Source organism: Cynocephalus volans, chromosome 4 (assembly GCF_027409185.1).
Source record: "Cynocephalus volans isolate mCynVol1 chromosome 4, mCynVol1.pri, whole genome shotgun sequence".
NCBI classification, from domain to species: domain Eukaryota; kingdom Metazoa; phylum Chordata; class Mammalia; order Dermoptera; family Cynocephalidae; genus Cynocephalus; species Cynocephalus volans.
Window position 1 is genome coordinate 159,531,992 of NC_084463.1, and position 23,779 is coordinate 159,555,770.

At 56.9% G+C, this 23,779-nt stretch overlaps 1 protein-coding gene across 2 annotated transcripts in view; it reads right to left on the reverse strand.

The window, feature by feature from the left end:
- The window catches only part of MACROD1 (mono-ADP ribosylhydrolase 1), a 153,392-nt gene extending 130,214 nt beyond the window's left edge, over positions 1-23,178 (reverse strand). Inside the window, exons 1-3 of one of the 2 annotated variants that reach the window (XM_063093661.1) lie at positions 22,755-23,178; positions 12,362-12,463; positions 11,583-11,699 (exon numbers count right to left, since the gene is read on the reverse strand). In XM_063093661.1, the coding sequence (XP_062949731.1) occupies positions 11,583-11,699; positions 12,362-12,463; positions 22,755-23,025 (490 nt within the window). In that variant the 5' untranslated portion in view covers positions 23,026-23,178. The remainder of the gene's footprint in view (positions 1-11,582; positions 11,700-12,361; positions 12,464-22,754) is intronic. The other variant, XM_063093660.1, reaches the window with a different exon arrangement.
- Between the last annotated feature and the right edge of the window lie 601 nt (positions 23,179-23,779).

Here is a 23,779-nt window from a genome sequence, read left to right on the forward strand (position 1 = left end):
GTGGGGGGAGGGGCACTCAGGGAGTGAGACGGGGGGCTGCTTTGGAGCAAGGGATAAGCGTGTGTGGGGGAAATAAAGAACAGAACCTACAGGTATTAGAGAACGAAAACAAAGGCAGAGAGTAGAAAGAAAGAGAAGCATTAAGCTGAAATTGAAATGGACTTCTAAGTTTGGAGTTATGGAACCTAAAATCCTGTTTCCCATTTTGCAACGGCTGCTAGGAAACTCAAAGGTGCATCTCATATTCAGTTGCAATGGACTTGCTCAGCCTAGTTTTGAGGTATCATCTGGGCCAGGGCCAGGGCCAGGGTAGGGTACCAGGAACCAAGCTGCCCCAACCAGCCATCGAGAGCATTAACTGCAAGGATAGGCATGAACCTATCCTTGTTCCTCCTGTACTGATTCCTCAGCAGGCCTGGAACTAGCATCAAGTTGCCTGTGCCAGGGCTGAGAGAGGACCAGGACCAGGAGCCAGACAACGGGGCTGGTGGGTTGGAAAGCACAGGCCAAGGGCATCCAGGCCAAGACCTCGGGGCACATTCTTATGAGATGCCCATGTCAGTGTCCTCCCTGGTGGCTTGGTTCTTTTTGCTCCTGGTGTTTTTATTTATTTATTTTTTTTAAAAGATGACCAGTAAGGGAGTCTTAACCCTTGACTTGGTGTTGTCAGCACCACGCTCTCCCAAGTGAGCGAACCGGCCATCCCTATATAGGGATCCGAACCCGTGGCCTTGCTGTTATCAGCACCACATTCTCCCAAGTGAGCCACGGGCCGGCCCTTTTTCTGTTCCTGTTTTAATGGTTCCCAGTTTTATTGTACCTATTTTTCAGTGGAAATAGATTAAATGTTTTTTAAAGATCAATTCCAGCTCCCACGGCCCCTCCTCAGTGATAGCAGTCACCATGTATCGAGTTCCAGTGACTTGTCAGGCTTTTGCACACACTGTCTTCATCCTCTCAACCACCTTCAGAGGGGACATCACTCCCCTGGGTTTACAGATGAGGAAACTGAAGCTCAGGGGGAGGTGTATCCTGTTCAAGGTCACATGAGCTCATAAGTGGCCATGACGGGCCTTGAACCTATCCCTGTCCTGTCTGTCCCCTAAGACACCCCCATCCTATCCCCAGAGCCCAGACCCCAGCACCCTGCTCTGTGCACCGGGGGGCTCCTGCCTCCTCATTAGGAGGAAGATGAAGCCAAGTGGAGGCCAGTGCCAGGGACGCACTGAGAGGTAGTCGGGTGACCCACAGAATCCATGCCCCCCTCGCCCTGCCTGGTCCCCTCCCTGCTGAACCCGCCCCACCTTCCTGTGACCCTCACAGGAAAGCTCCCCGCAGACCACACACAGGATTTAGCTCCTTTGACAGTCGACGCTGCAAAGCTCCCGTTGCAAATGTCAATTCTGGGCCATTTGCTTCGAAGATTTTAATGTTCCTGTTTCTCCTCAACATCCTCAGCAAGGTAGCTCTTGCTTTTCAAAAGGGATGTGGCGTTTGATGATGTTTAAACCGTACGGGAAATACAGCCAGGCAGCAATAATAAAACAGACGCGAGCCCTGCTGGCGGGGAATGGCTGACAGCCGGCCTCTCTCTTCCCACATGCTACGCCCAGCGCAGCTCCCATTTTTATGGCAATTACAATGTCCAAAGAGGGGGAGGAAGCGGCAGCGGAGAGGACAAGAAGGGAGACGGGGTACAGCCGTGCGAGGCCCACTTGTTGCGGCTGGGAGTGGGGTGCTGCTGATGGCGCTTCAGTGAACCCCGGGGTGGGGTGCCAACCCCATGTCACCCTCTCGGTCCTCCCCCACCTGCTGTCAGGACCAGCTCCACATCCAGGTCTGCGACCCACCAAGCTCTCGGTTCCCCAGGGCTCACTTGCTTCTGTCTCCTGACATCTCCCCGTGGACATAAATAGCACGTCCCCTCCCCTGCCCAGTGTGGGGAGAGCAGGAGTCCCCCCCACGGCCGTACCCATGGGGGCAGCTGTTCCTACCTAAGGGGACTTGGCCATGAGGAGTCACTGGTTTCTGTATTTTCAGGTCCTTGCTGAGGACCTACTGTGTAGGCACCTGTAGGCCACCCCAACCACAGATGGGTACCCAAGTGCCACAGACCCCTGTCCAGGGGCAGAGACCCAGAGCTGGTGGACCCGCCCCTGCCCTGAGGCTCCTGGCCTATTGGGCTGGTGAAGTGAGACACTTGTCACTAATAAGAACCACACAGCTTTGTAACACCAAGGTCAAGAGTTTGAATCCCTGTCCTAGCCAGCCCCCCAAAAGAACCGTAGTTACCATTTAAGACTCCCCCAGTGTTCTGGGCATTATAAGCGGTAATTCATTTTTTTCCTCTTCATCCCCCTATGAGGCACACATGTGGAAACTGAGGCCTGGGGAGGCAAGGGTTTGCCCGAGTTAGTGACGGAACCAGAGTTTTAGCCAGTCCATCTCGTGGGCAGCCCCAGCCCTGGCCTCAGCCTCCAGAGACCTCCAAGGCTGGCCCATGCCGCACCCCAGGGTGCCCTTCACCCCAGCCCAGACTGGCCACCACCCCCAGGACAGCTGCACCCTTTCTAGAGGCAATAAATTGAGACCACAGGGAGGGGGGACCACAATGGTGCCACCGCAACTACATGAAACAGGGCTGCTGCCAGGGCCTGAGGAAGCATCGGGACATATAATTTGCAAGATAAATAAAGGCGCTCAAAAGGTGAGCTTCTGAAATGCTTGAGGACTCCGAGAGGATGGAAGGCTGGAGCTGCAGGGGGCGCTTCAGGGCAGCTTTGGCTCTGCCAGCTTAGACCTCAGCAGATGGTGGCATGAAAACAGGGACAACCTCCCTCACCCGGCTTCCTTGGGGACACCCCGTGTCCTGTCCCACCTCCCACCCCAGCAAGGGCTGTTCCCACATGACACCCTTCCTGATAGAAGGCAGAGCAGATGCAGACAACCCTGCTGGCAGGGGAAGGGAGGGGCCCAGCCCGCCTGTCCTGCACCCTCGTGGTCAGGAAACCCCCAATGCAAAAGACTCTGGCAGTCAGGAGGGGGCCACTGGGCCAGCAGGTGACTCAGTTCCCCACAGGGAAAACAGGATGGAGGTGCCTTCAGCCTGCTTAGGGGATAAGGGACCATCCCTCTGTCCGCAGCCCAACCAAGCACTGGGTGCTTGGCAGGCACCGACTGAAGGAATGCTCCATGCAGCGGGCTTGAGCACCCCTCCCAGAGAAACAGCAACAGCAAAGAGAATAATATTTAGTGTTTCCTGAGGGTTTACTCTGTGCCCGACATTGCACAGAGCATTTTACACAAATTATCTCCTTTCAAACTCACAAGTCCAGGGAGTGGATCCTAGTATTCTCTTATCCCTGTTTTACAGACAAGAAAACTGAAGCTCAGAGAGGTTAAGTGACTTGCCCAAGGTCACACAGCTGGTACACAGTGGAGCTGGGACTCATACCCAGGACTCCTACTCCCAATGACAAGGTAGAGACTCCATAGTACACAGGGCTATTGTGGTGGGAGATGAGGACACAGGGCCGGAATCTTTTGACCCTCGTTAGGTCATGCTATGTCCTTAGAGGCCAGCCCAGGCGGGACCAGGCCGGGCCAGGACTCACTCAGCAGGCCCCACAATCAGGGTCTGGAGTGTGCTTGGGCACACCTGAGGGGTCTAGATAGAAGATTTGACTTGACACACCTGCAGACAGAATGTCTGCACAGAGCTAGGTGTTGAGAGGAAAAAAGGGGAACCCTGGTCCCCAGGGGGTGGGGGCTCCGTGGCTGCCACCTGCCACTGCCGCCAGACCCCTTCATCTCCTAGAGACACAGAGTACCCATCCATTAAAAGGATAGGCAAGCACAGCCTCCTGGGGTGTCCTGAGGCTGGCATGCAGCCCTCTGCCAAGGCACTGGCGGGACCTTCCAGGAGAGTGCGCCAAGGGCTGCAGATCCAGCCCTTTTCATGCTTGGCCAATTTAATGGTCCCCGTTAATTTCAAAACACACACATCCTCACATGCTCCAGCCCCCTCAGCTCAGTGCTCTGGTGGACAGCACATCAGGGACACAGGTAGGCACACAAGTGCGGGTGCTAAGGCCGAGTGGCCTCAAGGACGGGAGGAGCCTGGCAGGTGCACCCAGGGCCACTCGGCACAGGGCAGGAGGCAGGACGGCCACTCCTCGGCAGGCAGCAGACCCCTAACGGGTGTTTTCTAACCACGAGTCTGTCATGATGGGAAGAAAAAGGCCAAGGAGGGAGGGCCAGGAGCTGGGCATCAGGAAGCCTGGTTTGAGGCCCTGCTTTGCCACTTTCCTGTCTGTGACCCTGAGCAGGTCGCCACCCCTCTCTGGGCTTCAGACACTCTCCTGTCTTCCTCTACAATACTGTATATGGCTTGAGGGCAGGCGCCAGGTGATGCTGAGCCTTGTACCCTCAGAGTGTCTCAAAAAGCTGGGAATCTCACAAGGACACCATAAATGTCTACAACATCTTCATCTGTAAAATAAATCAGCCCCTTGTGGCCCAGAAGGGTGGGGCAGGGGGCTGGGATAGGGCAAAATGAGGGGACCTAGAGGGGATCACTGGTGCGTGAAGTCCCTGCCACTGTCTGACCACCTCTCAAGGGCGTGCGGTCACTCATTCATTCACCAAACATCTACTGAAACCCAGGACAAAGAGTTTTTGGGTACAGGGTGCACAGCCCACCCTCACATTTCCCATGGAAACAAGGGAAGACTCTGGCTAATAAACAGGAGACTCGGCCGAAGACCTTGGGGTGGAAGGACCTTCCAGGGTCCTTCCAGAGTCCTGCCCACCGGCCAAAGCACAGCTCACTGGACCAGGCCCTGCAGCCCCACGAGGGACTCTCAATAATTCAGGAGGGATCCATTATTTATGAATTTATGTAACCGCTGCTCATCCTTGTGGAAATGAGCCACCCTCCTCTTGCAGGGGTGGAAATCAGGTCCTGGCATTGTCTGGGTATTCTGGCCTTTTTAATGTGGGGAGGGGGCTGCCTGGACCCCAGGCCTCCTGACTAGCCTCCCTGATCCACTCAGCCCCTCACTCCCAGACCGGACTCGGAGGAACTTGTGAAAAAGCAAACCTCACTGTGTCCTTCATAAACCCGGAGTCCGAAAGACGAGGGTTTGATTCCCAGCCCTGCCTTTTACCCAGCGCTGTGACCCATGAGGGCCTCAGTCTCCTCCACTGTAAAGTGGGGGAAATATTAGTGCCTGCCTGAGAAGTGAGGCAACGTGGGCTGTGGGGGCGGCCCCTGGCGCAGACAGAACACTGGGTGACAAGCTGCAGGAGACAGGCAGCCCTCAGCCCAGAGCAGGAGGAGCCTTGGGACACACAATGACCGTCCAGGCCCCCCAACACAGGGACACTCGGGGCCATAAGCCCAGTCCCACATGTTGCTCCCATCTTTTCTACAATGACCCCCCTACCCTTGGCAAACACCTGCCCCACCTCTCGGCTTCTCAGCAGTGAGGACAGCCGATGGTGCACCCACTCTGGGAAGCTGAATGCCAAGAAAGAGGAGGTATTCCCACCCCACCTGTCACACTCACACACACACACACACACACGCACGCACACACTCGCACGCACACACCCTCACACACACACCCTCACGCACACATTCACACGCACTCACCCTCACACACACACACCCCTCACACACACACACCCCTCACACACACACACACCCTCACACACACACCCCTCACACACACACCCCCCTCACACACACACACACCCTCACACACACACCCCTCACACACACACACCCTCTCACACACACACCCTCACGCACACACACACTCACACGCACTCACCCTCACGCACACACACCCTCACACACACACACACACCCTCACGCACACACACCTTCACATGCACTCTGACAGCCTCACACACACACCCTCACGCGCACGCAAGCACGCGCGCATGCACACACACACACACACACACACACACACACACACACACACGTTTCCTGGGGGCTCTGAAGTAAGGCAAACCTCCCATTCCAGTTCTGCAACCATTTTAGCTGTGTGACCTTTAGCAAGCTGCTTCTTGTCTCTGAGCCTCAGTTTCCCCATTGGCACAGTGTAACAATGCCGGAGAGGTGGCACAGGGAGAATACAGCTGGACCTAGAGGGAGATCGCTCCGAGTTCTGGGCACCCCTTACCATCTTGCACTCCCCACACCCGACCCATTCTCCACACAGCAGCCCAAGTGATCTGTCTACAGCAAGACCAGCCAACCTCCTCCCACTCAGGACCCGGCCGTGGCTCATCCCAAACCCCTCAGAGCTTCCTCACATCGTCCACCCACCTCACCCCTCCCTGCCAGCACTCCCCCTCTCCCCCCTGGAATACCCTCGCCCAACTTCTGACTCAGCCCCTCTCCAATTCAAGCACCCCCTCCTCCAGACAGCCTTCCAGATTGCCTCCCACCCTGCAGGCAGGGCTCCCAGGGATCTCAGACACTTCCCTTTCCACTCATACATCTCACCCCTTATTTGGGATTAGAGATTGTGTCTTTTGTAGCCCAGGCCTAGCCCAGTGGCTGGTCCCCAGTAGGCCCACCATATACGTTTGCTGAATGAGTGAAAAGCCGTGAGTTCAAATTCTGGCTCAAATTCAGTCACTGAATAGTTCAGTCACTGTCTGAGGCGGGGCATGCTGTCTCTCTCCAGCCGAGCCTCGGTCTGATCACTGAAAATGGGGTAACTGCCCTGTCTGCTTCTCGGGGATTCTTAGATAATCGCACACACTGAGGGCGGTCAGGCACCGGGGAAGTGGCCGGTCCCCACTGGCGCTTGGCTTCCCCTGGGGAGGAGGGAGCAGAGGGCCGGGCACAGTGAGATCCTCCAAGTGCCTGACAGCTTCTGTCTGTCCGCAAAATCCAGCCACGCGGCTGGCCACGTGCTCGCTGCTGTGCCTGGCCCGGGCCGCCCTCCCCTGCCCACTGCCGAGAGGTTTCTGTGTCGGAGGTGGCCGGCAAGCCTCAGCAAACACATTTAAATCTGAAGTGACAGATAAAGCGATTTACGGCGACAGTTTAGCGTCAGATCACTTCCCACAAGGCAGTCGGCGTCCCTCCGGGCCTCCTGCTTGGTAGTCCATCAGGGCGGTCTCTAAATCACTGACTCTGAGCGGCAGCCTGGGGACAGCCGGGAGCAGGGGCGGGTGGCCATTCCAGTGGCCCAGACTGTGTCTCACCAGACCAGGCTCCCTGGGCTCTCCAGGTGGCACAAAGGGATGAGACTTGGGCTTGGGGCACTTGCAAGGAGGTGGTGAGAAGCAGCTGGCAGATTTCCGCAAATCAAAGCCCAAGACTTAAGGAACCAGAGCGCCACTTCATGCCTTATTTTAAAGACATAAGCGGCTTAAAAGCCTCCCCAGGCAGCCGCTGCAGGCTGGGAAGCCTGGCTCCACCGCGTGCCCGGCCCGCACGGCTTGCTGACCCGCCTCGCCCCCCGCCACCTCCTTGCAGAATTAATTGGTCCCTGCGGCATCGCGTGGCACTTTGTCCAGACCTCGCTTCCGGCACTTTGTCACATTATATTCTACTTAGATGTTCTCACTCTGGACTCCCCAGTAACCATGAACTGGGGGCTCGCGTCCCCCTCTCACCCACCCTGGGGGGCTGCTGCTGCTGCCATTCTTCAGATGAGGAAATGGAGGCTCAGGGGTGATGGCCAGAGGCCACAGCACGGCCAGCAGGAGCGCCAGGGTCCAAGCCGCTCCTGGCCTCTGTGCCCCAGCCCTCATGCGCTGGCCTGGGACTGCTTTCGAATGAAAATTTCCGTCTGTCTCTGCGCAAAGCATTACGTTTACCTCTGCTCTGTCCTGTTATGCCCTGAAGGCCAAAGCTGGGCAGCTGGACCCCTGGGCTGGCCAAGAATGGGGGTCTTTCTTTGTGCCAGGACATCTCCTGCCTGGCACTCAGCTGTCTGTCAGGAACAAGGGCCACCCGCCTGGTGAGCTAGGAAATGCTAGGGCAGGGAGGTGACCCAGTTAAGGTCACCTCTGTGGCAAAGAGAAGATGCAAACTCCAGAAGCCACAGCATCCTCCAGGGGAGACCCCTGACCAGAGCTCTCCCCAGACACAGCCCTGGATGTTGTAGGCCAAGCTGGAGAGGCAGGCACTGCCCCGAGAATCTCCTGCTTCAGAACAGGGGACTGAGGGGCTCTCTGGCCTATCTTGCCAGTGTGGGAACCAATTTAATTAAGACAAATGTAGCATGCCCCCCCCCCCATGGGCAGGATCCTGAGACCCTCCTGGTTGCTGCCCGAGCAAACAGGAGCGGGGCTGAGGAGGCCAAGGAGGCCTGCATTGTGCCTGGGGGGTAGGGGGGGTTTGCCCTGCCTCTGTGGCCTCAAGCCCTGCCACCCACCAGCCAAGCAACTCCCCTTCTGCCTCATTCCCAGCCCCCCACCTCACCGCCACCATTTCCCATAACACACGCATCACACGCATCACATACACACACACCCCATCACACATGCCCCAGTCACATCTCAAATACCCGTAAAGTTGGGGTAGAAACCAGTCCTGGACTTCAAATGCCAGCGGACCACTTGGGAAACAGAGTCTGGTTTCCAAAGTCCTGAGGGAGGGCCGTGGGGAGGGGAAGGAGTGAGGTGGCAGGCAGGGAGGGCACCTGGCCTCGGCCCTCTCCAAGGATCCCCAGGGTCCTTCCGAAGGACAGAGAGATGTCCATGGTCTGGCTGGAGACCCTCCCCAAGCCCACAGCTTTTGAGGATAGAGGGGCACCTGGGGGTCCCAGCCCCTTTTCCCTCCCCAGCCCTCCCTAGCTACCCCTGCACCCTCCCCTCCATGGTCCCTGCAGCTGGACCCATGCCCAGGCAGTGACAGCCCCTCCCCATCCGGCAGCAGGGACAAAAAGAGACAACCCCACCCAAATCCAGAAGCTCCAGCAGCCAGACCTCAAGTCCCCAACCCAGTCTAACCCGCACCATTCTCCATAGGCCACCAACACCCATGGGGCCAACACTGCCCTTGGCTTCAAAAATAAAAACTAAAAAATTCCCACTCCAAGATAATTGCTCTCTCCTTTTGCCTATTGTGGTGGCTCAGCGGTTGGCGCTAAGAAGCAATTATTCACGGCTAATGATTATAATCAAGTCAAATAGAATTTAATGGACACGTATTCTCTTCCTGCTTGAAACTTTACATATGAATTAAGCACATATGGGTTTCACGAGGCACAGACGCAGATTTATGCAGCCCCGAAAAGCCCTGCGTTGTCGACGACTTTTATTCCCTAATAAACAGGCTGATTTACGGGCTCCGACGGAACCTCGATCTCTGCTGCCCCCTGGTGGGCGGCAGGGCCCTGGGAACCAAGGCCAACCATACCCCCAGGGATGCGGTAAGAGCCACAGCTGCAAGGACCTCCTGAGATCTGACCAGTGCCCAGGTCACCCTGAACGCTGGGGCCTGACAAAGGTCTGGACGGCCCAGAGGAGACACAGGCTCTGTGTGGGAACCACGTGTCCAGGGCCTGCCTCAGCTATTCACTGGGATTCCAGGCAGGTCCTGGGTCCTCCTGGCTGTGAGACTCTTCCTAAAAAAGAGGGAGATCCCAGGAAAACACGCCAAGAGGTGTTGGGTAAACTGAGGCAGCCATGAGGAGGTGAGAGCTGATCAGCTGTGGGAGGTGCCATGTCCCTTAGCATCCCTGGGACAGGGCTGATGCTCAGAGTGATGCTGGTAGCGTCAAGTCCTGTGCCAACGCCAATGGCAGGTGTTGAGTCCTTGGTGGTGCCTGGGCTGAGCGAGCTTTATTCACACTTGCCCTGCATCGGCTGCTAATACCCCCACCAGCCCCACGAGTGGTGTTCCCCCATCCCCACTGTGCAGAGGAGGACACAGAGGCCCAGGCAAGTACACGGAGAAGGGGATTACCTGGAGAAACTTGGCAAACACTGCCCCGGCCCCAGCAGTCAAATCAAGCCAGCACTAAAGTGCTTCTCAGAGTGTGCGGAGCTGACAGAGCCGCTGCATTCAAAGTCTGCCGAGTCACAAGGACACTTGGGAAGAGCCATTAATCACGCCACAGCCGGAGTGCAGCCTCCAGAGGCTCCAGAGCCCCCACTCACTCAATCTGCAAACGCTGACACCCACCTTGTTCCTGTACCTCCCTCCTCGCCCATGCTGCAACCAACCACCAACCTGGGCTGGGAAGGGGCTCACAGACGCCTCACCTTTTCCTCTGGACACTTTGAAGCTCAGCAGGAAAAGTACAAGCTGGGCGCCTCCCACACCTTTGCCAGAGACTGGGGACACCTGGGCAGGACAGCTCCACATACCCCAGCAACTGCCCCAAGCTCAGTCTTTCCCCTCCAAGCCAGCCCCTTCTGGCCACTGCCTTTTTGTGTGACTTGTCATCTCTGCATCCGAGACAGGCGATGCGGGGGGAAGAGTGCACCCCCGTGCAACTGTACAATTCTGCAAACACCAGCGAGGAGGCACACAGAGCAACACCGATGCCGGAAACACAGTCCAGACCACAAGCAAGCAGGCCCCGGGCAGGCTGAGTGGCCACTTAAGGAGATCACCAGGGACACTGACAGCATCACACTGCCACATCCTGGAGTCACTGGGGGAATCCACTCCCTTGCCAGCGCTGGGATCAGACAAAAGCGCTGCAAGCCCAAAGGCAGACAAGGCACACTCCAGAAGCTCCTGGGGTGCACGGGTGGGGAGGGGCTGGCACGGCATGGTTTTCCCTGCGTGCTGGAGGCTGAGACAAGAGAATCTGCCCCCTATGTTCCCAGGGTCTGAGACAGGCGCCCCTTCTTCCTCCGAAGCTTGGGGAGGATGTCTGGTGGCCAACGAGCGAGGGCTGGGTTCAGCCTTCCTCGACCTTGTTCCGTGAACCCCCTGCACACCTGCCGGCCTTCACCGGCTCTTGCCGCCCCACCCCTGAGCACTCCAAAGTCCTTTCCTGGGCAGAGGAGCAGCCAACCTCCTCCGCCCCTAAAGCAGCAGACGGCTCAGTACTCATCATCATAAACTGCCAAGCCAGCAAGAGCCGGACGCAGGAAGCTGAGCGCCTCCCATTTCCAGGCGCTGGAGAGCTGCCAGGGGGGCGCGGGCGGCTTCCCTGCCCCCACTCTTCCCCCAACAAGCCCCTCCCCTGCCCAGGTCTGAAGGGGAACAGGGTGGCCAAAGGCAGGGGGAGGAGAGCGGTGCTCAGGGAGCCTGCAGCCCCTGAGGTCAGACCACCCCGTGCCCCGCCTCCTTGGCTGGGCAGCCGGGCACAGTTCCAGCTGAGCTCTCCCTGTTCCCTGAACACTAATGGGTCTCGGAGCTGCGAGGCAGCTCAGCCAGAGAGGTGCCCCCAACACAGCGGGGCAGGGTTTCAAGGGAAGAGGAGCCCAAGCGGCTGACACTCTGGGCTCCCATGGCGCCAGCAGGCTGTCCTCGCCGGGAGACCCGAGGCTCGCCGGAGCCAGGTGGCGTCCACCCATGCTGGGCACAGCAGACCAGTGCAAAGGCAGCGAGGCAGTCACCCGGGGCTCTGGCTCAGGCCAGCACTCACCGGCATTGACGATGGCATCCACCTCTAGCTTGGTGATATCACCACGGAACAGGGAGATCTTCTCATTGAGCTGCTTGTCCTTCTTGTACTTGGGCTCCTCCACCTTCACAGCCACCCCTGGAACAAGGAGAGGCCAGGGGGTCGCAGAGAGACCCCCCACTGCAGAGTGATCCAGCCAGTGCCCATGGGCCAAGCCCTTCCCCATCAACCTCCCTCCACCTGCAGAGGTGGCCTGCAGGGTGGTGGTGGTTGATACTATTAATGACAGCCCACACTTGAGTAAGCACCTACCGTGTGCCCATACCACACAAAGTCTCCCCGAATCTTCACAACAATGCTACGATCAGGTATGATATTAACGCCATCCATCGCCATTTTACAGATGTGGAAACTGAGGCTTAGGTGGGACAAGAGACTTACCCAGGATTATGGGTTACCAGGCCTGCCATTTGTGGGGACTGGGAACTCACCAGCATGCCCCACCATCAGCAACCACACCACAGCTTCGAATCCCAGCTCCCAACAGCCAAGTGGTCACGGGCAGGTGGCTTGTCTGGCCTAGGAATACCCTCACTTCCTAATGGCATAAGGGATAAAACTGAACTTGCCTTAGGCTGTGTCAGTGATTAAATGAGGCAACACTTGCAGAGCGTCTACACACAGCAAGCACTCACTAAATGTTGCTGGATTCTTCTTGCCTGCATAGTTTTCTCAAGCCCCGGGTCTGAAGAGACTGCCCGCCGAATAGCAGCAGGCAGGCCTTCCGGAGCAGAGCCTACCTTTCGCCATCTCCTTCCACGTAGGGATCTTCTTCAGCCTGACAAAGTCCTGGCAGAAGTAATGCTCTTCCCGCTGCTTGTCACTCAGGCCCTTCAGAAAAGCTGCGGGTTGTGGGGAGGACAGGAGGAGCATCAGGGCAGGCGGAGAAAGGAGCAGTCCAGGGGCACTCCCACCCCCAGGGGACTCCAGGACCACCCTTCCCATGGACATGTGGGAAAGCACAGGGGGCAGAGGGTGGGGGAAGAAGGCACACGACCTCGGTGTTAGAGCCTGAGAGGCCCCTAAAACTTCTTGCCCAGCTCTCTCTGTTCAGGAGGGGAAACTGAGGCCCAGGGAGGCAGAGAGACTTGCTCAGGCACCACAGACACCGGTTCAGAATTCATCTCTGCCACTTTCCGGCTGTGTCCACCTCTCTCTGGATCCCTAATTTCTTCATTTATAGAATGGGGATTAAGACGCCCCTTGCAGAATCATTTCAAGTTTATTCACACATGCTAAGGCCAGGCAGGTTGGCGGCACTCGATCCATTACATTATCAGTCACATTCTCAATCGGTTACATCATTGCCGTCCTCATTGCCAGCGGCAGGACAGGTCCCCCTCACAGAGCTACAGAACCGGTGGATCTGACACCTGTGCTCAACACCCCCCAGCGTTGGCTGAGGGATCCCCACGAATTGACACCCGGTTGGGGGTTTCCAGTGAACCGAGGGAGCAGCTGGAATTGTCCCCATTTTACAGATGAGGAAACGGGCTCGGGGAGGTTAGGAGGCCACCCGTGGTCCCCACCCACTCATGCACTCTGGGTCCACCCAGGCCGGTTCCCCCTGCTCCAGCCCTGCCCCTGGGCCTGGCCTTCCCTTTGGGGTGACAACAGGCAGAGAATCCCCGTGTCCCCCTCAGAGCTGCTCGCCCGAGCAGCGTTTGTGGCTCACGGGCTCCCCCTGCCGGCCTGAGGCCGACCGCGCACGTAGGCTCTCAGCCCCGCCTCGCCTCCTGGATGGGGCAGCTGCCACCACCACCAGGAGGGGAGGGCAACAAACTGCAAAGGCCACAAGCAAGGAACTCAAAAAAGCATCAGAGAATACGTAGAGGTGGGAGAGCAATGAGAGGAGGTGGTGACTGTCCTTGCTCTGGAGTCCAGAGCAAGGCTGGACTCCTGGACGCTTTCATGGAAATGGCTGTGGGGCCGGTATTCAAGAGAGACAGGTGGGTCCCCCCACAACTGCCTTTTCCCTACCGAAGTCAGTTGGTCCACCCAAGCCCCTGCCTGCTCATCTGCCCCCTGGTGATAGTAGTGACAATACCCCCAGGGTGCTAGGAGCATTAGATGACATGCTCAATGCTGCGGTGGGATTACCACAAAAGGCTAGAATACCCCCAATCTGCTTCAACTGTGGCTCAGGCCAGAACCACAGCTTGTAGCAGCCACCCCCCACCCCCTCCCACAAACATTTATTGGGCACCTACGACATGCAGATCCTGCATTTGGTGCTGGGGGTACACTGGACAAGGTCTTCATGAATCTACAGTCCAGCAGGGGAGGCGGAGGCTGGTCCAGGCACTGCACGATCAAGCAATTCAAATTCTGAGATGTGCTACAAAGAGATATTGGGGGGTGCTGCGAGAGGATGTAACCTGAACCCTGGTGGGGGGCAGGAGGCAGGGCCAACTGAAGAGCCTCAGAGGCCTGTTAAGGATTGACTTCTTCCCAATGGAGCCATAATCAGATTAAAAATACTTTCACCAGGTATCAGTACTGTCCCCCAAGGGTGCTGTTTTCATTCTTTCTAAGCAACCAAGGGCACCCCTGCTGGGCCCCTGCATCACTTGTGTCCCTCACTGCTCACAGCCCATTCCCTGCCCACCTCTGCTCTGGGCACAGGACCCCAGCAGGACCAGAGCAGCAAGCCAACGGCTTCCCCTTAAACGCTCCCTTCTTTGGGTGGGTAGTGGGGGACGCTGGTATTTGGAAGGAGCTAAAGTGCCTCCCCAAGCCTCAGTTGGGCTCTTCTGTGAAATGAGGGTACGGAATGCCATCTCCTGCGTTAAATGAGAAGTGGGGCAGGCTCAGCTGCTGGCAGGTGGTACCGCCAAGGGCAAAGAACGGACTGTGAAGAGGCCAGGCTCCCTCCAGGCTCTGCCTCTCCAGCCAGCTTGAATGCTGATCGGTCAGTTAATAAATATTCATCGAGCATCCACCCTGCAGCAAGTCGGGGGGGGTGGGGTGGGGGGGGTGGTAAAGAGCAAGGTAAGGTTCTGGGAGCTGACCGAGAAGGGGGAAGGCCAGGAAAGCTTCCGGGAGCAAGTGACCAGAACTTCTCCGGTCTGCTGCCGGGAGCTGGAAACCTCTGGAGGGACATCCCACCACCAAGCAGAAGCTCCCTCTAAACTCCTGATCTCCCTGGGGGCTCCATCTGCCCAGCCACTCCAGCTGCTGCTCCTGTCCCCAGCCCCACTCACTCCAGCGAGAAACCATCAGATGCTGCCTCCTCCCCCCACCAAGCCGGGAACCTCCTCTGCCTGTCCGCACCTGTCCTCCCTCCCTCCCTCAGGTCACTGGGCATGAAAGTCCTTCCTCCCAGCCGAAGCCGCCTGCCCGGCTCCGCTCCCAGCTCCCCTCGCCAGGCCGCCCTGTCTGCCCTGAAACCTTCTCCCGCTTTCCACACCCTACAGCTGCGGCCTCATTTCGCTGCCCCGCCTCCCCCTCCTACACTCCCATCTCTACTTCCTCCCTCCCTGGCTCCCCTCAGCCCAGCCAGTCTGGCCCCTGCCCCACCCCCATCAAGATCAAGGTCAAAAAAAGATTGAGGTCATCACACCATGCAGTGTCCCTTCCTGTCCTCCCCTGTAGACAGGAAGTCTCCTTGCTGCCCTTTCTTTCTACCTACACCCTCCCTAAGTCTTCTCATCAATTCCATGAATCCGGAAACCCCCTTCATGCTCATGACCCCAGGGCTGCACCTCCAGCCCCTCGTCTCTCCTGAGCCTCTGATCCCCACAGCCCCTGCCTGCTCTCATCTCTCAAAGTCCAGATGTGCAAAACAGAACTTTTGAGACCTTCCCCCAAACATGGTTTTTTCACCCCATTCTTCCCCCCTTCTTTGCTCAGGCCCCAAACCAGGGGTCCTTCTCCCTCCTTCCCCTTACCCCCCCCACATCCCATCCAGCTGGGGCCTGTGTTAGATCTTCCCAAGGATACCCCAGAAACTAAGGCGGGATTCCCCTCACCCCCAACTTCCAGCTGCCTCCTCAGGTCCACCTCACCCCCATCTATTCCTCCCAGAGCAGCCCAGGGATCCTAGGAATATAAATCAGATACTGTCTGTCTTCTGTTCAAAACTCGGTTCAAACTCCAAGTCCTTGCCACGCCCCCAGATCTGGCCCTTGTGACAGCCCCCGCCTCTCCCCCTCCTCTCTTGCTTCCTTCCCCCCCCCCCCCCCCCCCCCCCCCCCCCCCCCCCCGCGACGAGCACACCTGGCCACTCACCTTTCATTTCCTCAGCCAGGCTGTCTCCTGCCTCAGGGCCTTTGTACCTGCTGTGCCCCCAGCCTGGAATGCTGCTCTCCTTTTAAGTCCCCTTGTCACTAGCCAGAGTAGCCCCCTCCCTTACCTCCCACACTTCCTGCATTTGTCTTTGTTTACATTCATTCCTTTACTTGACCTTGGCCATCTCTGCCTGTAAGTTCCACACAGGGATCTGTCATGTTTACCATTGGACTCCCAGCACTTGGCACAGTGCAGAGCATGTGTGAGTGTCCCTGGACACCTGCGGGATAAATCGATGAATAAATGAGCTGAGATCTGAAGGCCAAGGGTGCGTTTGCTAGGAGAACAGAGTCTTCCAGGCAGAGGGAACAGCGTGGGCAAAGCCCTGAGGTGAGAGAGCATTTGGGTGGGGAAAAGGAGGGAAAGGTGGGGCAGCAGGAGCAGAGAGCAAACACGAGGTGGTGACAGCCTCCCAGGGTTTGTCTCCTGTCTGAGGAATCGAGAGATGCTGGATGGAACATGGCTCTGTCCCAGACGGCTTCAGTGGCTTTATCCCTCTTTTTCTCCAGGTCCCATTAAGTTTGGGCTCGTGAACTCTCAACATCATGCTCCTGGGCAAGTCACCCTTCCTTCCCAAGCCTCAGTTTTTTCATCTCTAGAATAGGGACAAGGTGGGCCTTCCCTAGCACTCAGGCTTTCTGGGAGGGTCCAACGAGAAAGAGGCTGTGAAAACACTTTGTAAGCTGCAGTATACACACCAGACACTCACGCCTTCCTGAGAGTGAGATAAGACCCAGAGAGAACAGAGCAAAACACGAGAGTTTGGGAGGAGAAACAATTTTTTTCCAACTTGAGGGCACAGCAGGTAGAGGAGCTTTTTAAATTATTTGGGTCCCGATATCTGTTATCTTGCACAATTATAACCAAAGACACCTCCCAGGCCTTGGCATGCCTGAGTGTGGGCACTCCAAGCCAGCTGGGCCCACACTGACCCTGCAGGCCTCCCACTGAGTCACTCTGGCTAGGGCAGGCCTTGGGCACCCCATGGAACTAGTCAGGGGTGCCCAGAGATACCACAGGTCCTCTAGCAGAGATCAGCTGGCAGATTTCCACCACCTTGTTTTAGAGAAGAGGCAGCGTGATCTGTCCCCATCACACGCAAGTGAAAGGAACCTGGGGCAGGACCCAGCCCAGGGTTCTCTCCTGCACTGTCCTCCCCATAACAGTGGTCTGGTCTGAGTGACCTACAGCCCACACGTCCCCCTCTCTCCAGCAGAGTCCAAAAGACGGTTCAATTTCCCACAGAGCATCCTGGCTCTGTCACCAGCCAGCTGGGCGCCAACCTTGGGGACATCTGTCAGCTTGTCCCTTCCAGTCCATGGTCCTGAGTGTACACCTCAGCAGGCCAGGCACTGTGTCCTCATCTCCAGAATGAGGTTGCGGCCTGGCTGATCCCCCGAGGAGCTACCCATTGCACTGGTCCCTGATTTATGGGGGAGGAAAAGCCAACTGAGATTCTCCACTGGCTCCGAGGAACCGGATGCCATATTCCCGGCCTCAGCTTCATCTGTTAGCAGAGCCCTCACCCCAGGCTCGTCCTCCCTCACTCCTGCGAGGAGGAGAAGCAGGAGCCTTAAGCTGGGCATCTGCCGCATGCATTTATAACAATTTCCACCTCCTCTTACTAGAAGGAGAGCCGCAGACTTAAAGCACAGCGAGTTTTATTTATTATTTTTTTATAAAAGATGTAAAACATGGATGTTCATTCTCTTTCATTTTCAAAGAGGCGAGAGTATTTCACAGCTCAGTGAGACAGGTGTTGTAAAAAGATGTTCGCAGTAAATTTTGATGGGGAAGCCTGACCCCAGACTAAGCTTCCAGCAGCTCCCAGGCACGAAAGCCGAGCAGGAGGCGGCAGGCTCCGCCAGAACCATAAAGTGCAGCGGGCGAACGGGAATTCAATGATGTGTTTTAAGAAGTGTCTTTATGGCACTTTGCAATATGGTATTCAGAGAGGTAAGGGCAGGCTGGGGCACCGAGGCGGGGCTCCTCTCCTGGAGAACACCGGGTGGGCAGGGCTGATGAGGCTGGGCTCCCAAAATGCGGTGACGTGTAGACTTGGTGGCAGGGGCGTTAATCACCAGTGCTCACGGTCCCCCAAGAGCAGGGTCTCATCAAAGCCCAAAGGCACGAACAACGAGGAGACAGAGCACAAGGCACTCCGGAGCGTTTCAGCTCTCCCTAGGCCTCCTCCCCTCTGCCCGCACTGGGATGTGCCAAGTCTGTCCCCAGAAGACAGGTGGGAAGAGGCCCTCCCCCGCCCCCATTCTCAGGTGTGCCTGGAAAAATTGCTGTTTCAGCAGTCAAATCAGATAAATCATCCACCCTGGATGGAATCCCACAGGGGTTGAAATTAGTCCTGGCCCCTGCTCAGTGTGCTTTGAGGGTGGAGCACAGGAGGTCTGTCTTGAACCACCAGGGAGAGGAAACGTGGCTGAGGATGTGCAGGGTCATGGCTCCGGCACTTGAGGCACATCTGCAAGAACCCAGTGTCACTGTGGCCGGCATTGAACAGAGGGAGGAGACAAGCCTGAGGGGTGACGGGGCCACAGGGACCCTCTAGGGCCATGGTTTCTGATGTGATCCCAGCACAACCTCAAGCAGGTGCTAGTGATCCCATTTTACAGATGAAGAAACCGAGGCTCAGGGAAAGTGGAAGCAGCAGGGCTGGGCTTGCCCACGTCTGACAACGCCAAGGCCCCTTCTCTTTTTAGCACACAATTCTGCCCCAGTATGGCCTGGAAGAAGGATCCAAGGCCAGACCTCTCCTGTGGTGACACAGCCCCCAGATTTCCCCAAGGGCCACACCTTAAGTCCCCTCATGCCCAACTGCCTTAACAGCAACATGGTTTCCACAATCTTCTGATGAAAAGGCACTACCTGGGTGGATAATGAGGCATGCCAGAACTGAGGGAATTAAATTAGAGAAACTAACTTTTGGCCAGTGAAATCAGATACTGCAGAAGTCTTGAAAAAAGAGTCTCCTAGCCAGGATGGTCCAGCCTGATGGTACTGACCTACCTGGAGGGAGAATGGATCCCAGAAGTGGGCAGTCAGCTTGGATGTAAAGAAAAAGCCCAGAGCAAGGCTGAACTTGGCCATCTGGCCCATTGACAAGCTTGACCATGGGCTGAGGCATCCTGTCCCTGGACCCAGTGCAGTCACTCAACACCATGTATAGACGGAAATATTGAGTAACTGCCCAGGAAAGGGAATCCTTGGTGGGTAGGTTGACCTCTTTGCAAGCAGAGAAGCTTGCCCGTCCTGCCTAGGGCAGTGGGATTAGCTTCTGAAATCATTCAACCAGCCACCCATGGGAGACACATGTTGCTGGGCAACTCTAAGACTAAGATGTGGCTTCCATGTGGCTTTCGCATAGGGAGAGGAGGCCCTGTCCGGGCACACATGACCCACTGCCATTATATTTCCCCACTGTGAACTGCACATCAGGGTTCTGACCTATACATCAGTCTCTTGTGAGTTTGGTTACTGTGTGCCAGTCTTTGAGAGGGGATCACCTCAAGCAGACAAGCATTTGGAAACCTATCTAGGTATATACCCGAGAGAAACGAGAGCATATGTCCATCAAAGACATGTATAAGAATGTTCAGAGAAGTTTTATTCACAAGAAACCCAAATGCCCATCAACAGGAGAATGTGAAACTGTGGCACATTCCTACGATGGAATACTATACAGCAATAAAAAAGAGCAAACTGTCGCTTTGCTCAAAAATGTGGCCGAATCACGCAGATACTGAGTAAAAGGCACCAGACACACTGTATGCTTTTGTTTATATGAAATTCGAGAAGAGAAAAAACAAATAGGTAAAAGAGTAATTAGCTCTAGAGGGTACTGGTTGGAAAAAGGTTCCTTCTGGGATAATAACAATGTGCTACCTTTTTATCTATATATATTTTTTGGTGGCTGGCCAGTACAGGGATGGAACTGTGGACCTTGATGTTAGCACCACACTCCAACTAACTGAGCTACCCAGCCAACCCATTCTACCTATCAGAGCAGTGGTTGCATAGATGGATACACTGTACACTTAAGATCTGCACATTTGAGGGCTGGCCCGTGGCTCACTTGGGAGAGTGTGGTGCTGATAACACCAAGGCCACGGGTTTGAATCCCTATATAGGGATGGCCGGTTAGCTCATTTGGGAGAGTGTGGTGCTGACAACACCAAGTCAAGGGTTAAGATCCCCTTAGCAGTCATCTTTAAAAAAAAAAAAAAAAAAAGGATTGGCACATTTGATACACTTCACTGTATGATCTAACTCAGCTCAAAGTGTCATTTGAATGTAATGAAAAAAATGCAGGGGTCTTCAAGGACTATGACTAGACCCCAATTAGATGCAGAGTCCAGCTGTGGCAGCCTCCTGGGCCTCCCATAGTGTGATGGTTTTAAAAATAACGCCTGCACATTCTTTGTGAGTCTTCCCTTCAAAAGGTGGGGCCTCATTTCCCGCTCCTGGAGTGTGGGCCAGACTCCCTGTCTTGATTCTAAGCCCCAGAATAAAGCGGAAGAGGGGGTGTGGGACTTTGAAGACAAGGTTCCAAAGAGGCACAGTGGCTTGCCTCTCGGCCTAATCACGTGCTCTGGGGGAAGCCGGCTGTCATGTGCGAGGACATTCAAGCAGCCCTGTGGAGAGGCCCCTGTGGTGAAGGACAGGCCTCTAGCCAACAGCTATCTCATGGGTGTGGGCCTCTGGGAAGCAAATTCTCCAGTCCTAACCAAGCCCCAGCTGACCTCATGAAGCCCTTGAGCCGGAACCATCCAGCTAAGCTACTCCTAGATGCCTGACCCTCAGAGACTGGGAGGTAATACAAGTCTGCCGGTTGTTTTGTTTTGGTTTGGTTTTTGGCAAAGTTTGCTGTTTGAAGCCACTAAGGTTTGGGGTATTTTTGTTAAACAGCAATAGATAAAGAAAACACATTGAGACCTCTGTGTCTCCCCCACCAAAAGCTACCATCTAACGCCTGCTGTGGAGCTGGTGGCAGTGGGACCTCCCAGCCCAGCCCCACTCCCTGGGCCTGGCCAGCTGTCACTCAATAATGGGCCTGGAATGCCCTTCCTTGGCTAGCTCTGTTTCAGCAGGTTCTCATGGGTTCAGGCCACCTCCCCAGCTCAGGCAGCCCTTCTGCCTTAGTTTCTTCATCCCACTGACATTACCTGGCATGATCTCATTTACCTGAACATGTTCTCTAGTGTTTCTTCCACTAGAGTACAAGCTCCATGAGGATAGGGCCTTTGCCTGACTCATGGCTGACTCCCTGCACTACAACAGCGCTGGCCACACAGCAGGTGCTCAATAAAAATTTGCTGAATGAATGGAAATCTCAGCTCCAAGCCAAATAGGAGACCCCAGTGACACCACAGCCACCTGGGAACCCCTGGCCCATCAGCTTCATGACGTTTGGCGGTTTTTAGCAGCATCGAGGAATGGAAGTGGGTGGGGGAGAAGGGCAGCAAGATCCTAGAACAGCGGCAGACCCTAGAACGGGTGCCTGGGCCCATCGTCTCCCCAGCTCTCCTTCCCACCATCCTGGCATGCTGTTGTCTCACAGAGAGCGGGAAAGCAGGGCTCCCCATAGGGACAGTGATTCCCCCTGTGGGGGTGTCTGCCAGCCCCCCACAGCCCTATCCGTGCTGTAGGTGTTCTGGGGCACGAGCGAAGGGACATGCTCTGTTTGCTCACAGAGGACAGTCTGGTGCTTTCTGCCCGCACTTTAAGATCACAGTGCAGGCAACGCAATTCATGACAGGAGTGAATCATTTTGATTTCCATCACCAGTCCCAAGACAGCCACCTACTCTTCACCCCCAATCACAGCCGCCCCAGGCCGGCCTGCCCAGTCGCAGGCCGCACCCACCCAGCCACGCAGCCCAGCCAATGAGCCGCCTTCCCCGTGCTTTTGAAAGAGGATCCAGCCCGGAAGAGTCGCCCCAGCCCAGGAGGCAGGCCCTGAAGGGCAGGGGCAGCTGGATGGCCAAACAGGGCTATTTGGGGCTCTGTAGGTCAGGCTCCCTCCCTTCCCAGTCCTGCTACTCATGTCCCGTCCAGGAGGGGGGAAGTGGTTTGATTTGGGGGTGGGGGTGTCATTGGCTCTCACAGGCGCAATACTTCACCTCTGTCCTGCTCCCCAGCTCCTCCAACCTCTGTCCCCAAGGAACAGGGCAAAGACTGCTCACAGGTGGCCAGAGGCCAGCGATGAGGGCAAAAGACACCAGGTTACGTGCCCAGGAAGGCCTGCAGCAGGGCTGGCATGGGGTAGAGGCGGGACAGGCTTCCCCAGAGAGGCCACTCTGTAGGGCTAACTGACCCCACAAGGTGGGACGCCGGCTCAGAGCTGTCCTCTGAGCCCACTCACTGCCACTCTGCCTCAATGCTGCCACTTGAGAACCACACTATGCAAAGCATGAGGAGTTCGGGATCCTAAACTCGGCTCTGCCACAAACTCCCTGGGTGACCTTGGAGAAATCGGCTCTGGCACTGGGCCTCAGTTTTCCTCCTGCACAATGGAGTAAGGTGGTGAGTCTTGGATGATCTCTGGGGGTGCCCTGTGACCCATTCCAGTGGGGTAAGGCCGCCTTCCTCACACTCCCCCCTGACTGCAGGCCTGGACCGGGCCTGGAGTGAACTGGTTTGTGGGGCTGGACCACACGGGGGTGGGGGCGTGGCTGTGCAGTAGGGGGGATGGGTCCATTCCAGCGCAGATGGGGCCTCTACTTCCCCAGGTCTCTCGGGTGGAAGAGGCTGATCGTGGGGGGCTGTCCAGCCGGGAAGACCCACGTGGGGCCGCCCTCGCCCCTCGCACCCCCCACGTGCTTACACTTACATTTTGCCTCCTTCCAGTCGGTGGAGGTGCTCAGGTCCACCTTCGCCGCCATGGCCAGGGGGGCCCAGGTGCGCACCCCGGCTCTCCGCCCCACCGCCGCTGCCCCCCAAGCCCCAACTCCCGCTGAGGTCCGCGCGTGGGGGCCGCACGCACTGCTGCGGGTCCGCGTGTCACCCGCCGAGGGGCCGGGCCCGGGGCGCGGGGCGACGAGCAGCTGCCCCGCCACGCGCAGCTGTGCCAGGCGGCCGGACACTCGGCTCCGCAGAGACATGAGCGGGCGGCGCGGGGCGGCTCCCCGCCCACTTGGACTCTATTTACGGTGCTCGGGAGAGTCTCTCCCTTATTGACTCAAGGACCCGGTGGCGTGTGCCAGCCCGCGGCGACCTGCTCGGAGCCGGCGGGCGGCGCGGCCAGGAAACCCGGGCGCGCCGCTGGGCACCCTGGAACTTGTAGTCTCGGCCGCCGCAGGGGCCCGCGCACTCGTACACACACGTGCGCGCCCCGCCCGGGCCCGCCCTCCCCTGGGTGCGGCCTCGGCCCCGCCCCTGCCCCCGGGCCCCTCCGCGGAGCCCGCGCGCCCCGGCGCTCGGCAGCCAACGGGAAGAGGCGGGTGCGGCTCCCGCGGTGCTGTGTGTTTTGCAGCTCCGGGGGCCCGGGCTCGTCCCGCCCCGGTCAGCCGGGCGCCGCCCGCACACCCCACCGCGCGCCCGGTTCCCCCGACCGCGGGGAGGTGACAGGTGCCGAGAACGGGTACGTCCGGTTCCGCGACTTGTCCCCGGCGGCTGAGCCGCTGTGTATTAAACGGCCCCGGGGGCGGGGTGCGGCTGGAACCGAATCTGGGGCAGCCAGGGAGGCAAGAGTGAAAAGAGTTGGAATTGAAGGCCGGAAACTTGGATTCCAAGTGGCGTTCCTGGGTGGAAGAATTGGGGTGATTTTTTCATTATATTTGCTCTAAGTTTTTCCAAAGTCTATGAAGACAGACTTTTTAATATACATATTTATATATTTTTCTGTGCTATTAATAT